The sequence below is a fragment of the Larus michahellis genome, chromosome 2, assembly GCF_964199755.1.
Source record: "Larus michahellis chromosome 2, bLarMic1.1, whole genome shotgun sequence".
NCBI classification, from domain to species: domain Eukaryota; kingdom Metazoa; phylum Chordata; class Aves; order Charadriiformes; family Laridae; genus Larus; species Larus michahellis.
Genome location: NC_133897.1, coordinates 128,391,763 through 128,407,782, shown reverse-complemented (window position 1 = coordinate 128,407,782; position 16,020 = coordinate 128,391,763). Strand labels below are relative to the sequence as shown.

General features: G+C 38.5%; 1 protein-coding gene across 3 annotated transcripts in view; it reads left to right on the top strand.

The window, feature by feature from the left end:
* Nucleotides 1–12,910, top strand: part of NSMAF (neutral sphingomyelinase activation associated factor) — a 39,845-nt gene extending 26,935 nt beyond the window's left edge. For all 3 annotated transcript variants that reach the window (XM_074577080.1, XM_074577077.1, XM_074577081.1), the window contains 14 exons: nt 370–490; nt 783–914; nt 1,335–1,377; nt 1,829–1,992; nt 3,462–3,570; nt 4,955–5,013; nt 5,701–5,768; nt 7,659–7,726; nt 7,961–8,084; nt 8,758–8,841; nt 9,834–9,984; nt 10,365–10,467; nt 11,454–11,563; nt 12,549–12,910. In XM_074577080.1, the coding sequence (XP_074433181.1) occupies nt 370–490; nt 783–914; nt 1,335–1,377; nt 1,829–1,992; nt 3,462–3,570; nt 4,955–5,013; nt 5,701–5,768; nt 7,659–7,726; nt 7,961–8,084; nt 8,758–8,841; nt 9,834–9,984; nt 10,365–10,467; nt 11,454–11,563; nt 12,549–12,643 (1,431 nt within the window). In that variant the 3' untranslated portion in view covers nt 12,644–12,910. The remainder of the gene's footprint in view (nt 1–369; nt 491–782; nt 915–1,334; nt 1,378–1,828; nt 1,993–3,461; nt 3,571–4,954; nt 5,014–5,700; nt 5,769–7,658; nt 7,727–7,960; nt 8,085–8,757; nt 8,842–9,833; nt 9,985–10,364; nt 10,468–11,453; nt 11,564–12,548) is intronic.
* Nucleotides 12,911–16,020: the final 3,110 nt, after the last annotated feature.

The window sequence follows — 16,020 nt, the reverse complement described above, 5'->3', positions numbered from 1 at the left end:
TTTATTCTATATTTTTGTCTTGATTCTTACCTGATGTCTTAAAAATAAGAAAGTAGCTATGCAATTAGGGTTCTGAAAATACTCTTAGATATTATGGATTCTTATGTTACACATTACATGTTAAAATATTTATGCCACTCTAATTGCCTTGTAGGTAGTCAAGAAGCCTAAAAGTAGTTGAAAGCATAATGGGAGGAAGTTTCCAGTGCTGCTTTACTGGTGCAGAAGAAAGCCTGGAAAAACTACTACCTAACTTTAGGGCTTGACATACGAACTTTAAGTTTTTACTGACCATATTCTGTTTAAGTGATCAAAGCTAAGCTAATCTCAAAACTTGTGGGTTTGTTTGTTTTTTTTTTTTCCTTCCAGTTGATTCCAGAATTTTATGAAAATGATTCTAGTTTTCTAGTAAACACTTTGAAGTTGGACTTAGGAAAAAGGCAGGGTGGAAAGATGGTTGAAGATGTAGAGCTTCCCCCTTGGGCATCAGGTAATAATAGTCAAACTTCTTGGTTTATGAATAAATTCAGGATTGTCTAGATTCCTAGGATGGTGGCTCTTCTCTCAAAAATGCTCATTCCATTTTCTTCTGAAGGAATTTTTGCTTTAAAACATTGACATAAATTTTCTGTAAAAATTAAACTATTAATTGAGGTTTGGTGCAGGGGGGTTGGGGTTAGGGGTTTTTTGTTTGGTTGGTTTTTCAAGAAGGAGGAGGAACAGAAATGGATACCAATACTGAATGGGATATCTTCTGCTTTAATTAACCTTTCTCTTGCCAGGTCCCGATGACTTTCTTCAGAAGAGCCAAGAGGCTTTAGAAAGTCAGTATGTGTCGGAACATCTTCATGAATGGATTGACATAATATTTGGCTACAAGCAGAAAGGAAGTGAAGCAGTTTCAGCTCACAATGGTAAATATACACTTTACAGAAATAGAAAAAGAAGGGATGCTTTAATTAGGCAGGAATGGTAAATAATAGCATGTCTGTAATGCCTGATTATACAACTGTGCTTTTGTTGTTTGGGTTTTTTTTTTTCCTTTCATCATTGCGGAGCGGGTATTTAATGAAGCTTAAATAAGTCATCCTTCCTTTATAGAAAGGGCTAACTTCTCAATCTTTCTCTGAGTCTCGTACAAATCCTAAAATTTTTTCAAATAAGAAACCCAGGATTAAAACACAAAATCTCAAACTCTGTAGCTTGCTGAAATAGCTTAGTTGCTTAAGTATAACCAAGTTGAATAAAAAAATACGACTTTTTTTTATAGTAGATATGCAAGACAATGAGCCTTGTATTTCTACATTGTACAAATAAACTTTTTTTTTTTCCAGTGTTTCACCCATTAACTTATGAAGGAGGAGTGGATTTAAACAGGTAATTAATAAGAATCAGAATGTTTTTGCTAAAGCAATTAGATAAATTTCTCAGTATGCCTCCAGGTTCTCTGCTGGCTGTAAAAGTGCTCTGTATGTGAATGGTGTCGCTCTTCCATTTTATTCTCCTGAATATGCAGAGAACCAGCGTCAGGTTGTCACTTTTAGCATGCATGGAGAGATTGTTACTTCAACGTTTTCTTCTGTCTGGCTTCTGTGAAATTGTTTTATTTTTTTAATTGACAAGCATACTGTCATCATACATAAACAAGATTATGAAGCTGCCAAAAGACTGTCTGTCACATCTGTGGTAAATCAGTTCTATAAGAATTGGTGCTGGCCTATAGTATACTGTAGTAACTGGGATGCAGGCCCATGCTTTCAGGGGAGGGGAGGAAAAAAAAAAAGTACTTGCCTTATTTAGCTTAATTAAATATCTTGTTTTTGTAAAGTATTATGGACCCCAATGAAAAAGTAGCTCTGCTGACACAAATCTTGGAGTTTGGACAGACGCCAAAACAGTTGTTTACAATTCCTCATCCCCGAAGGATAGTACCGAAGCTGAAAAGCTTGTCTCGAACATCTAGTCACAGTGTTTCCATAGCTGAGTCTCCAGGTAAACCTATAACAGATAAACTGACGATGTAACAGATTTGTAATTTTGAGAAGTTCTGTATCTTTCTCCCACAGGAACTCATTATACAAGTCTCTTGGCCACTTTCGCTGTAAACCAACTCAGAATAAATCCATGAGCTAACTGTTAGAGGAAAAACTGGCAAGACCAGTTTCAAATTTGAAAATACAGGTGGTGTCCTGCATTGTTGTCTTCCGTTCCAGTGGTCTCCTCTGGGACTGCTCAACCTCAGCTTTTGCAGCTGTGGGAGGGCTATCATCCTCGGCCTTTTACGGCACTTCAAAATCAAGCTTGATGTGACAGCAGCTTCAGTGACCGTATCTGCAGGTGTTCTAAATGATATCGAGATTTCTTCAGTTTTTGAACAGGGATCTCTTTGAGGTGATCGATTGGCTCGGTCTAAATAAACCCTCAGAACTTAAATTAAACATACAAATTTTTTTTCCTTTTCCATGACTTGAATAAAAATTTGTAAAGAAATTACTTTGTTTTCCCTATATATTGTAGGGACAATGTTTATTGAATAACTTTCTTCAAGAAAAGAATATGTAATGCCATCACAGGCTTCTCTTCAACTTAGACCATTTGTCTGAAACTAGGATGCTATGGTCCTCTTTATATCTATAGTGGTCTACTATAAATTGGACCGAATCTTCAGCCTAGGTATCACATGGAAAGGTTTTTCTCAGTTGATTATCTTCAATTAACTTACCTTTTGAAGGCTTTCATTTTCAAGCAGAGAAGTGAAGATGAGTGCTACTTGGCATGGCAACCTGTAGCATCCAAATGGCAAGAGTGGCTTTGAAAGTTGTATATGGTGATAATAACGTTCATATGTGTTAAATAAATATGGTGGTATGCTGCCTAAGTCATTAACTTGCAGATCAACATTTCCTCTTGGGTTTGGCCTTTTTATAGTAATTGACATCTAACTGTCTCAATTCTGTTGCATTTTTTTATCCTTTAACTTTTGTAGCACTGCCATGAAATGAAGTTGTGACATTTCTAACAGAATGCAATAGAATAATAAAATCACATGCCATATTGTAGCAGTAGATGGATTTCCTAGTACTTTTCCATTTGGAAAGCTCTTCATATCTCCACGGAACACCAAAACATCTCTGCAGAAAAGTTTTGTTTGTATTTTTTTGTGTTGTTTTTTTTTTTCCATTTTGGAAATGCATTCTGTGAAGTCTCCAGTTTTAAAAGCCCTGATTTGGGGAGAAAAATCATATTTTTGACTGTGTAAGCCTATGCATTCCAAGAAGAGATTTGGAAAAAAGTTAGTGATCATGTTACGCTCTGCATTAGCCAAGCATTCTTGTTTCTGGAGCTCTGCATGATTTCTGTACTTTCATATTTATGTTTGCAACTTCAGCTACCTAGTTATTTGAAATCTATCTTTTTGTTTTCTATTTGTGGTGAAACTTTATTGTGGCATTTTATTCCAGTTTCTCCAAATGAAGAATCATTTGAAGATTTGACAGAAGAAAGTATAACACTTGCTTGGAACAATATTGCCAAACTAAAATTAGATGAGCGATATAAAATTCACAAAGAGTAGGTACTATTTTCTTCTTCTCGCAGTCAAAATTGTTCCATTTAACTGGGGGGTGGGGGTTAGGGTTTAAGGTAACCAATCTGAATGATGGGTTAAGGTTTAAGGTAAATCCTTTTCTTTGTGAGACAGATCATTGATCTGATTACACAAGATGAGTATATGATGGGTTATCAATCCAGAAAAGGTATTTGTCAGTTTGATTTTCTTTTTTTGTTTGTTTGTTCCTTATACAGACTGAGAGCTAAGTTCATTATAATTTTAGTACCTGAAGCAGATATTAATTAACCTTCTCTAAAACTGTGATAGCAGCAGCTGGATAAAGACTTCCATTTATTTATTTATTTATAACCTCAGGAGGACCTAACTTCTTCATCCTATTTGATTTGAAAAGTTTAAACCACTTTAGTTGAACTACTGTACACCTCAAGCTGTTGCTGTATGAGCAGTTTTCCAAGTCTCCAGCTATAGGTTTTCACTTAATCCAGGTACCAAACTGCTGTTCTGATGGATTCGTAGGGAGCCATGAGTCAGCAGGGGCATTTCAGGTGAACTTTGAAAATACCTAACAATGAACAACAGCAATTATCTTTTAAAGAACAGATTTTCCTTTGGCACCATCCCTTGTCCTAGTGGCTGGACTAGCAGGAGGATTTCTTACTACCTTGAGTACAGCTACTTTCTTGGTGACTGTAACTGTAATCTAGAAAAGAAACATTCTCTTGTCCAGAAAACAAGGTAATATTTGTAGTGAGAAAGGGCCTCTGTTACCAGATTGTTAGAGTTAGGAAAGTCCTAATCCTGAAACAGACTTGAATTTCAGCTTCTGATTGTTTTGTTGTTTGGTTTTTTTTTCTCCGAAGACTGGTGAGAAAAAAATAGAAGCAGGTCTGATAACAGAATTTTGGCTGTGCAGAATGCTCTGTGCTTCCTAACAACTCACTCCCTGACATAAGCTATATATCTAAATTTCTAGACTATAGTGACTTTGCCAATATCAAATTTGAGGAGAAAAGACATGCAAGTTCTGATTCCTGACACTTGAAGTATTTAGTGTCTGCTTCTAGGCAGGTTCCTGACTCTCTTTGTAGCTAATCCCAAATTGAAAAGACTGAAAAGACTTGAAAAACTATTTATCCTCCGACATGAGCATGGCCTTTCTGATGAGGATGAAGTTCTTGCAGAACAATATGGGGAATACATATTATATCAAGGTATATTTTTCTCTCTAGGCATATAACACACCACTGTAGTGCTTTTAATCTCCGTGAATGTCTTAGCTCTTATAGAGATCAAATAATAAATTTCAGCTCTAGTCAATTTACAGTATGGGGGTTAAGTTTCAAAGCCTGTGAAATCACCTATAAACTTAATTGTATTAAACAGGGCAATTACTGGAATAGCAGTCACTTGCAATGGGTCTTCTGTTTTCACTACATCCCAAGGTAAGTATTACTGCAGAGGTATTTACTAGAACCTGCAGTGTAAATGCAGGTTAATGTTTTGTGAATAAAATAGTGTGAAACTGAAATGTAGGTACAATTGAATCCCATTAATATCTTCACTGAGAGCAAAATGAAGACAACCTTAAATGGGATACTTCTGGAATCACTGAGTTCTGGGTTTTTTTTACAGTCATGAAAGGAGTGGCCCTAATCTTTTGCCAAATGCAAGATTCTTGTTTTCACTTTGTGCTCGATTCCTTCTTACTGTTTGAGGGAATTTCAGCATGCAGATGTGAAAGGCTACTTCTGCTTGGCTTTTGCATTGTCACCTTTGAAAGTCAGCTATTATAGAAATTAAATATATATTTCCTGTAACGAAATATCTTAAGTACATGAATTTGTTAAGTTTTAGATCACTCTGACTCCTAAGATTTCAATATTATCTATATCTAGGCTTGTGAAGGTGGTAATTTCTCTCTTAGAGTTTGATGGGCGTGGGGGAGTCCATCTGTAACTATTGCAAAACAGGCCCAAGTCACAAGATTTATAAAGAGTTTCTCGAAGACTATGAGAAACCTATACCTGTTTTTCATAGTAAGTTATTTGAATATTCAAACAGGAGCAAAATTACTGGCTTCTGTAATATAAAACAGTCCTTTTATCTTCTATTTTGTCCATTGTTCCCAGATTCAACTTTGAAGATGTTTTCCAAAGAATCAAAAACAATCCAGAGAAGTGTGTCTTTTTCAAACATGGTAAGTTGCTGTCACGATAAAAAGGAGATCATTGAGAATCTTCTGAAAGCTACTCGGGGAAGTGGCTCTTACCGTACATCAATGCCTCTTTTCCTCCCCTGCCTACTCAATTGTATTGTGTGTGAATAATTTAGCGGAGTGAAGTGAGGCTCTGTCAGGCCTCCAGGGAGACAGACCGCATTCTGTGAACATGGGAAGGGAGGATTAAATGGTTGCACCTTACTTGTCTGATAGCTCTGTTCTGAGTTGCCCTGCTATATTGAGGGCGGGGCTTGCGATAGATAAAGCCTGGCATGAGCAGAGGAGTCTTCCTGAACAACCTTGAACTGCCACTGGGACCAGAATCACAAAGCTTAAAATTCCACCCATACGCTTACACACAGCATTTGCCTTACTGCATCCAAGTGCTTGAAGGCTGTGAGTCAGCCGGCAGAGGAAAACCAAGCATAGAATCATAGAATGTGTTGGGTTGGAAGGAACCTTTAAAGGTCATCTAGTCCATCCCCCTTGCAATAAGCAGGGACATCTTTAACTAGACCAGGTTGCTCAGAGCCTCATCCAGCCTGGCCTCAAATTTCTCCAGGGATGGGGCTGCCACCACCCCTCTGGGCAACCTGTTCCAGTGTCTCACCACCCTCATTGTAAAGAACTTCTTCCTAAGGCACAGGAAGTGGAGTTTATGCTGGGTGAATGTGAGCCATCCTTCCTCAGTGAGCGGTGATCTCAGCAACCTCTGAGCAACATTTTTCCCCTGCTTCTAAAACAGAACTTGGAAAGAGATTCTATATTTGATTTTCTGGGCTTGAGCACTGTGGCCAGATCTGGGTCCTACGGATTTACTCCCAATTGTCATGTTCAGAGTCCTTTATTGAGGCAAGACACTAGGATATATCAGCCTTCTCTGTATCCTTGTCTCAAGGGGGAAGAAAAAAGGCAAATGGGTTGCCCAGACAGAAGCCATAGAATGCTCTAACAGATCCCTAAGTAAGTTGCAGAGCTATGGCCTGCCATGGCACACGCTAGCAGGTGAATCTAGATACAGCAATTCCTAGTGCTTTAGCCAAGGCAAACTTAGGAATGTTGCTTCTTGTCACTGTAAAAAGGGAGGTCTTTACTGACTCCTACGCCAAAAGTCAGTTTTTCATGAGGAGGCTTTGTATATTCTCTGTTCTGTTTGGTGGATTTTTTTTGTTCTTCTTTCTGTAGTTTTAGTGCCGATACGTTGCAGGAAAGCTAGAAGCATTTTACAGTCTTTTACAGTCCAGCAACTTACTGTTTGTTGGGGTTTTTTTGTTTTTTTTTCAGAACAGACCTAAAACATGACCATTAGAAGTACTGGGCTGATTTTTATTTATTTTATTATTTTTAGCTTGCTCCTTCCAGTGATAGTAATGTAACTGAGCAGCTGTTTGTGAAGAATGTTTCTTGTCGAGAACAGTAGGAATTAGATAGCTACGTTTGCTGTTTGAAAGAGCTGAGCTGATAACTAGCTGTCATGGAGAACAAACATCAAAGGAAACTTTGATTTTTAGTTTCTGTTAGCTGTTTCCACCTAGAATTGATAGCAGCTTACAAGATGAAGAGCTGACCCAGTTTCTCCTGAGCGAGGAATTGCATACCATGTCCTTCAAATACCAGCATTTTGAAAAAGGAGATCCGCCAGTTCTGCATGTTTCTGAACTTCAGTGCTACCTTTATATTTACCAGGGATTAATTATTCTTGCTGTTCACTGTCCAATGTATAAGGTTTTTCTTGATTAGTGTTCATATTGCACCTATATGTTGTGTGTATGGAAGATTAACATGCTTTTGGAGAACAAGAAGCATTTTAATGTACCTCAATTTTATTTGGAGTAAGAAATTGGATGCTACTTTTTTTTTTTTTTACAGGCTTTGTCATCTTGTCTGATCTTACCAGGAGATACCACTGTTATAAGTTCTTCATGGGACAATCATATGTATGTATTTACTTCCTATTGACTTTGTTGAATTATATTGAGTGCCTTGTCGTTATGTTTATGGTTTTAGATAATGATAGAGAAATTAATTGTTGAAACGCAGTGTCTATGTTTCTACTTTTTTCTTAGTAGATTTCTGTTAGAAACTGTAGAAACAAAGTTACTTTCATCTATTTAGAAAAAAACATTTAAGTTTTCTGAAGGCGTAATGCTTTTGTAACCTTTTCCTGTTAGATATTTTTATTCAATTGCATTTGGAAGACAGCAAGACGTCTTAATGGGACATGATGATGCAGTCAGTAAGATCTGTTGGCGTGATGGGCGTTTATATTCTGCATCTTGGGATTCCACTGTGAAGGTTTGTATGTGGCTTTGTTATACTTCAATAACTATTTATAGCTAGCACTTTTTAATATTCAGCCAGACAAATGCTTTGCAGTGGGTGTACCTGTTGTTCTAGAATAATAACTTAGCTAGTATGACAGCAAGTTTATTTCTAGAATATCTTCTTCATTTAGCTTTATCTCAACTGTGTTTCAAAGCTGAAATGTTACTTTAAAGGGATTTCATTCATTCTAACTTACTCTGAATGTGGGGGTTTGGGAGGCAAACTGTATTTGTTTAAATGTAATAGGTTTTGTAGCTTATGTTCTTCAGCTAAGTGGACCAGGAACTTGCTAAGCTAAAGAGCATGCCTACAGTTAGGTGAAAAATAATTTGGAAGTTAGAGACAGGAAAGAATTTAGCAAAGCCTTCTGTATATGGCTTTTTGGTAAGTATACATTCAGTGCAATGATACACCTGTAAGCTCCCGTAAGCTACCTGGTATCAGTGTAGTCGTGTTTAATATGTGGCTCTGCTTAGGGTAAACAAGTTCACGTGGCATGGGCTGTTGCTGTATTCTGCCACGTAGGCAAGGCCCGCAGTTAACACAAGCAGCCCTCCTTGTAATGCGAGAATTCGGTACTGAAGAAACTCATCCAGAGTTCTGCTAATGCTTCCTTAAGCAAACTTGAGTATCTGTGTTGTAGGTGTGGCACTGTGTTCCTGGAGAGACCTTGAGCAATAAAAAACACCACTTTGAACTGCTTGCAGAGTTGGAACATGATGTTAGTGTAAGTATGTGGATACGGATGTAGTATCTCAGAATATGAAGATTACTTGCTCAAGGATTCGGTTAGGGGGCTGAGGAGATGTGCTGTTTTGGGAAGTGTGTGTGTAGGGGGGGTGTTTCATTTTGTTTTTTTGTCTGAGATGTGTCCTGCACCAGTGTCACTTGCTTCCCCAGTTGAAAGGCCCGCTCCTGGGGACTGAAGCAGCGGTATAAACAGGTTTCTTAATTTGTCTTGCTCAGCTTGTATGCACAAAGTACCGGAGGGGTAACTGGGTTTGGGTGGGTTTTTTTTGTGTTAGCTTCTTTGTTTTTGAAACAGACTACTGTTTTTCAGGTATTTTCATTGTTACAGCTTCCTCTTGATGTATTTTTGCCAAAGACAAGCAAATGAAAAAGAACTTGTCCAAGTTGTTTACCGTACAATAAAATATATTACTGAATTACACTGTAAATATATTAACACATTGTGTGCACTAAATCATAAATGTACAACTGCACACTCTTATTTACAGCCTTTAATGTCACTGTAGTAGGCTATTTAGAATTACTGTGTTTTAAACCTTCTTAATAGTTAGGTTTTTTACAGGTGATAACATAGACATTTACTAAAACAGTTCTGATAACATTTAAGAATTAGAAACAACTGATGACTAGGAAGTTCTTTAAAAGTAAAGAAGAATTCTACCCTTAAGGGTAAAGTCTTGCATTTAGGTGTAGAGTATGGGTACTAACAGTAGTCTGATATGTCGATTTGCTTTTCTGATTCTGCAAAGAAAAAGCAGTTTAAAGTATCATCGAAGGGGCCTATCTCTTACTTTTTATAGGCAGTATTTTTAATAATTGTACTTAATTGAGGATGTTGCAGAATTAAATGTTTTTTGTAAATGAAATATCATCATATGGATAATAGACTCACTTTGCGTATGTTTAAAACCTGTCTCGAGATAGCTCACATGAAAGAATAGGAAAATCATGGGATGTTTAACTTCCTAGGTCAATACAATCGACCTTAATGCTGCAAATACTATGTTAGCATCTGGAACCAAAGAGGGTACCATTAGTGTCTGGGATGTTCCTACAGCAACAGTGTTGCACCAGTTGCCATGTCATTCTGGGACTGTGTTTGATGCTGCTTTTAGTCCTGGTACGTTGGATTTCAGCTTTTAATATGCACTCTTGGGAGTTTCAAAGGGAATCTTATTTCTGATTTCATGTCATATACCCTTGTTACTGGAACTTTAGGGGGGATGGTGAGATGTTTTGGATTGACATCTGTCTCCGTTGTAAAGAATTTCATTAATTGTACACAAGGTGATACTAGACTGTAGACTAGTGGTCTAGACTTTAAACCATTTTTGTTTGTTGTTGCTTGCTTGGAGACTTAATTTACAGTACATTATCTATAAATAAGTAGGTCAGGCAATCTAACTTGCAGTATCACAGACTGCTTTGGTAACTAGAACTGAATGTCTAAACATGCTTTTCTGTTGTTGTTTATATTGTTTGCTTTTTTCTGTTGTACAGACAGCAGACATCTACTCAGCACAGGAGAGGACTGTTGTTTTAAAGTAATAGATGTCCAAACTGGAATGCTTATATCTTCTGTAACTGCTGGTGAGCCACAGAGGTAATTCTGAGAACATACAGATTATGAAGCTTCGTGGCCAACTTGGCCGTGGAAATGTTTGGTGGTTGGTGGTAGCAGAATAGAAAGGGCAGAATACCGGCAACTTTGTTTTATTGAATAATTTTTTAAAGTGCAAAGGCTGGTGTTCTGGCATGTTGTGTGCATTATGGTCAAGCTTTCCAAACTCGGACAAAACCAAACAAGTATCTAAGTAATTAACTTGCATTTTTTCAACAACAACTTTAACTTCCATAAAAGATGACGAGAGCTGTAGCTAAGCAGCTCTTCCAGCAGCTGAGCTACTGAAATTTCTACCAAGTAGACAGTTCTTTTAGTCGAATCATCTCTGTCAATAATGTCAATCATCTCTGTCTTCATATTTTTCCTTTTTTTTTTTTTTGCAATGATTCCTTTTTTTTTTTTGGATAATTTATGAAAAGAGTGGCTATTATAATTAGAGTGATCACTCTTTTTTTTCACAAACCAAAATGCATACAGTTCTATATGGTTTACCAGGTAAACAGATGGAATGCTCGTTCAGTTACTGGAGTAAAAATGTCGCAGCCATACACGGAGTACACTTGTTGGTTTTGTGTGTATGTGTCTATACACATAAGTACGTATATGCATGTGTATATATTTTTTCTTCAGTTATTTCCCTTCAAGTCCTCTTTGCACTTCAAGTGATTGTTTCAGCAACATGAAGGGACAGAAGTGAAAGCGATGGTTCATGTGGGCACTTGGGTACCATGCGCACGCGCAGCTGACTGGCTTCTCTTCTATTATGTGAACACATTTCATCCTTCTGCCAGGAAAGTCTGGCTGGGTCTGGGGCAGTCAGAGAAGCAAGTCTGGGTTATGACCGTTTAAAATCATTTGGGAATAGCCTTTCCAGAAAGACTGTGTTAAAGGGTAGAGTTTCCTTTAGTTTCATACCTCCATTTTCAGTTCTTTTTGGCTTAGTCAGTTTGGAAATGTACTTGCAGGTGCTTCAAATGGGACGGAAATACCATCTTATCAGGAAGTCAATCTGGTGAATTAATGATTTGGGACATTCTTGGAGGAAAAGTTATTGAAAGAATCAAAGGACATACGGGTACGTCTGAACTATTCCTGTTCGCAAATTGAATGGAAGATTCTGATTTTCTAGCTCTGTTAGTATTGAAAAGTTTGAGAGTTGTCTGCTCAGCTAGTGGGCTGTTCTTGATGTTAAGGTTATCTGGAACACCAGAACTTAAAGTAGGTCCACATGAGCCTCCTAGAAAATTTAGTAACGATGGAGGAATATTGCTGTTTACAAGACTGACCAAATTGACCTGGGATTTTTCTAATTCACACAACATCACAAAAGTCAACCCTTTTTTACTTCATAGCCCTAATAAAGCGTTGTGTAGACTGTGCTGTATACTTTGTCAAAGTCTGTCTAGACCGTGAGTCTGACAACACAGTAAGTAAACTTTACTGGAAAGTTGTTGTGGAAGGGGCTTTATAGGCTTCTTAAATATATCTGTATAGTCTTCAGTACATTAGCAACAAAAATATTTGAAGGAGAAAAACGCTGGTTTATTCAGTTTGGTTTTTAAGGCTGCTTTCATGAAGAGTTGTTTCAGACTTCCCTACCATAAGCTTGTAGTCTGGAATTTGACCTGCGTAGAGATCATTCTGTAGCTAGGGAGATCTTTAGAAGTGGGCTTCAAGGCATATGCTAGAAGATGTGAATATACTTTTAATATGAGAAGTGGAAATGGCAGAGTGAAAAATCTCACTTTCTACAGAAACCTCCTCCCCTTATCCCCATGAATCCTTTTGCGAGTGTGCCATCTGCATTCTACACTGCGACTGACATTGTCCCTGTAGTACCCAAAATCCATTGAGGCCATGTGGCATGAGGTCATTACTGTGAGTAAGCACAGCCACCTAGAAGCCTACTAAAGTTCTTCTTAGCATACGTGGTGTCAGTGTAATCCAAACTAATGATCAGATGATCCTAAACTCTTTTTAAAAGATCTGCTCCATCATCTGGAGTACCACTTTCGTTTGCATTTGGATTTAATTTTCTGTTTTGGTTTTTCTTTTCCCAGGTGCTGTAATGTCCATGTGGATGAATGAACAGTGCAACAGTGTTATTACAGGAGGGGAAGACAAACAAATCATGTTCTGGAAACTGCAATACTAAGTGCCTTTCCCTCCAGACATTTAAATGAACTCGTATTTTAAACCAAACCTTTTAAAGGAACTTTACAGTGTGCAATGATGGCTGCCGAAGTTCAACCAGACAGGAAGCTTTGTTCAAGTACAACTTTCTATGTTATGGTGACTTCATTGAGAGCTCTTAACTTCCATAGTGTATGCATTTGTTTTTCATGGACTATCATACTAAAAATGCTTGTCTAAAATTATATCTAAGACGAAATTAAAGACCTATTTTTCTGTAATTAAAGAACTCTTAACGTGCAGTCATTGTTTGATTTACATAGAATGCGTCATAGCTTGCTGTTCGAACTGGTTTCAAAGAAGCATTTGCATTCTTAAGGTTTCTCTAGGGGTGCTTGCAGCTTAGTGTCATGTCTCATGCCACCGTGTATGTACCTCTTGTGTACTCAGCCTTTCTTCTTGCAAAGCAGCAGCCTACTTTGAACACCAAGGCAGCTGTTGTTCTCAGCAGGGGTCAGTCTAGTCTGCTGTCTACTTTCCAAATGTGGCTATTTGCAAAGGCACAAAGAATAAGAACATATTCTGTATTGCTTTTTCCTATTGAAAACCAGCACTAAGGCGTTAGCCTCAAAGGAAGCCAAACATAAAACTGATCTCCTAACAGAGAACAGTCACGTGTCTGTGTGTGTGCCTGAAGTTAGTCTTAGGCTTTATTGCTACTGCCTTTCATCACTTCTGTTACTATCCTTCTCTTAATATTATTTAGCTTCTTCATGTTTTGTTTGGTGTTCTCAACCTCTTCCAAGACAAATCGTCTTTGAGATGGAATTTAAATACACCCTTTAAACAGAGCTACAGCTCCTGGTTTATCCAGTCCCTTGTTGTTTTAACCCTGTGACAAAGCAGTGTTGCACTAGGCTTACTTTCTCTGCAAGGGGCTGTTACGGAGTTAAAGACTTGAAATAGTCTTTAAATGGCTTATTACAGCAACAGGCAGCTGCAGTTGTGATGTTCCTCCAGTGTGACCCAAGATCAATGTTTGTTTCTCCAATGGTATTCTCTAGAGCTGGTATTAAGATGTGTCCAGGATGCGTATTCTTCTCAACCTGCTCAGGCAGTACTTTGTAGCCATCCTGCCTTGGGTTTTCAGGCCATGGCTGTTTCTTTAGCATTGTGAAACAATTGTTTTACAGTTAGGGGGCCATTTTTTCACACACACACACACACACCCCCCAGTTTTCTATTATGCTGGACTTTGCAATAAGGTAATGGCATGATGTTAAAGCACACTGGTATTTCAACTGCATGACTCACTTGGCTTAGCAAGTAACTGAATTTTTATGTAAAAAATGAGTGTGTGTGGCAAAAGCTTAAGCCAAGGCATGCATACCTGCTGTTACCAGTCTTAACCTTGCAGCAGAATGTTTGCTGTCAGCCCTGTTCCTTCACCTTTCACTATATTTGTTTCCCAAACACATCTGTGCATGGGCAAAGGAGAGAGAGCAAAATCACATTCTGCACTTGCCTGGAAATGTCTTAAGTGATTTCTGGATTGTGTTAAAAGCTTTTTAGGTGTTGTTTTAAGTGTGGCTATCACTGCTTGTTTACCTCCACCCTATTGTATTTTGTCTGTGGCCCAAAAAGCTTAGATTTTCTACATTCCAGTACCAGTCTGAATATAAAAGTTGCAATGTAACTTCTTTTGCCTTTTAGCACATCCTCTTTTTGCATTCTGTTCCTGCTAATGTGCAATTCTGCCACTCAAGTTATATTCCCATCCCAAAGGAACAACAGAGCGATAGTAAACTATACACTGTCCTATCTGTTTTCTTGATGCTCTTTTACCCAAGTTTTGGGCAGAGCTGTGCTCCTTTGTCACTTAGGGGGCCTTCTGCTGATCTAAACCAGAGGAAAGTTATCCTGAAGTTAGTGACCCCCTGCATCTTGATTTAAGCTACTTCAGAGCAAAGATGGACACCCTTAACTTTCTTTTGGTTAAACGTAGATGCACACAATCCATAAAGTGCATCTGAGGCTTCCTTTCTGCTGTAAAGCGTGCTCCCAAGAGAGAGACCTCAGCCAGGTCAGCTGTTTCGTTGCCGAAAGCAGCTGTACTGTTTTAAGGGGGAAGGGGGAAATCAAGTTAACCCTGTTACTAACTTGTATCATCAGTATGTTGGGTTTTCTGTTTAATCAATCAGATGCATGCAAGGAAATTACATCTATTTTCTTGCAGCTTAACTCAAAGTTTATCTGTATTCATACATTTAGCCATAGCTTACTCTTCAATGCAAGCTAGCTTCTGCATGAAGACAGGAGATTTTTTTGATTAGTTATTTCCCTTCTGGTTCCTGTGTGCGACAGCTGGAAGGAAAACACCAAGTACTACCTCTCTATTATTTCCAATGGATCTCCGCTGTAGTTACAGATACCTGTCCAATAACACAAAAAAGTTTGTATTCTTCTTCCTCTGTGGGTTTAAGTGGCCAAACTCCATTGGTCAAGCTGTAATATGGGAATAGGTTTGCTTAAATAAGGAGTTTTAAAGCTTGAATAGGTATAGAACCAGCCCCCTCTTGAATCATCTGCTCCTAAGTAAAAACTGGTTAGATGCAGAGATCAGCATTTGAATTTTGGGCTCCAGGGATTTCATTGCTAAGCAAACTGCAAACTTGCTTGCTAAGGAGCTTAGAGATGACTGCTACAGGCCACAGATCCTGTGTCCATAATGCTGAATCACACCAACGCTACATGCAGTCACCAATTACTGCCAGTAAGTGCTTGCCACAGCGGTTCCAAAGACATATCATTTAGTAACCAAACAATCCAATTAAAATGGCTCCCAGGATGAATTTGATCACCACTACAGCCTGAAGGAGTGTCATGGTTTTCCCTCAGTTACCATAACTGAAAAATTCATTTGAGAAACAGGAAGCCACAAGACAGACTCTTCTTGACAGGCACAGCTGAGCTTATACTGCTGACTTTAACAGTACTCTCAAGCCCAGCAATCCTCCATTGCGCAGCTGAAACCTGCAGCAGAGCATTAAAAGGAAATCGCTTCCTAAAACTGGAATTTGACTTCAGGTCACTGAACTTCCTAAAGTCTCAGTTGAACGTGCCTGTGACCTAGTTTGGTGGTTTGACCCCAGCCAGCAGCTGAGCCCCCACTGAGTTTCTCACTCACCTGCCCCACAGTAGGATGGGTAAGAGAATCAGAAGGGCAAAAGCTAGGAAAAGTTGTGGGCTGAGACAAAAGACAGTTCATTAAGTGAAAAGGAAGAAGAAAAAAAATTTAAGAAGAGTGCTGCAAAGGCAGTAACTCACCACCTCCCACCAGCAGCAGAGCGATGCCCAGCCAGTCTCCAAGCAACAACTACTTTGGAAAGACTACCCCCC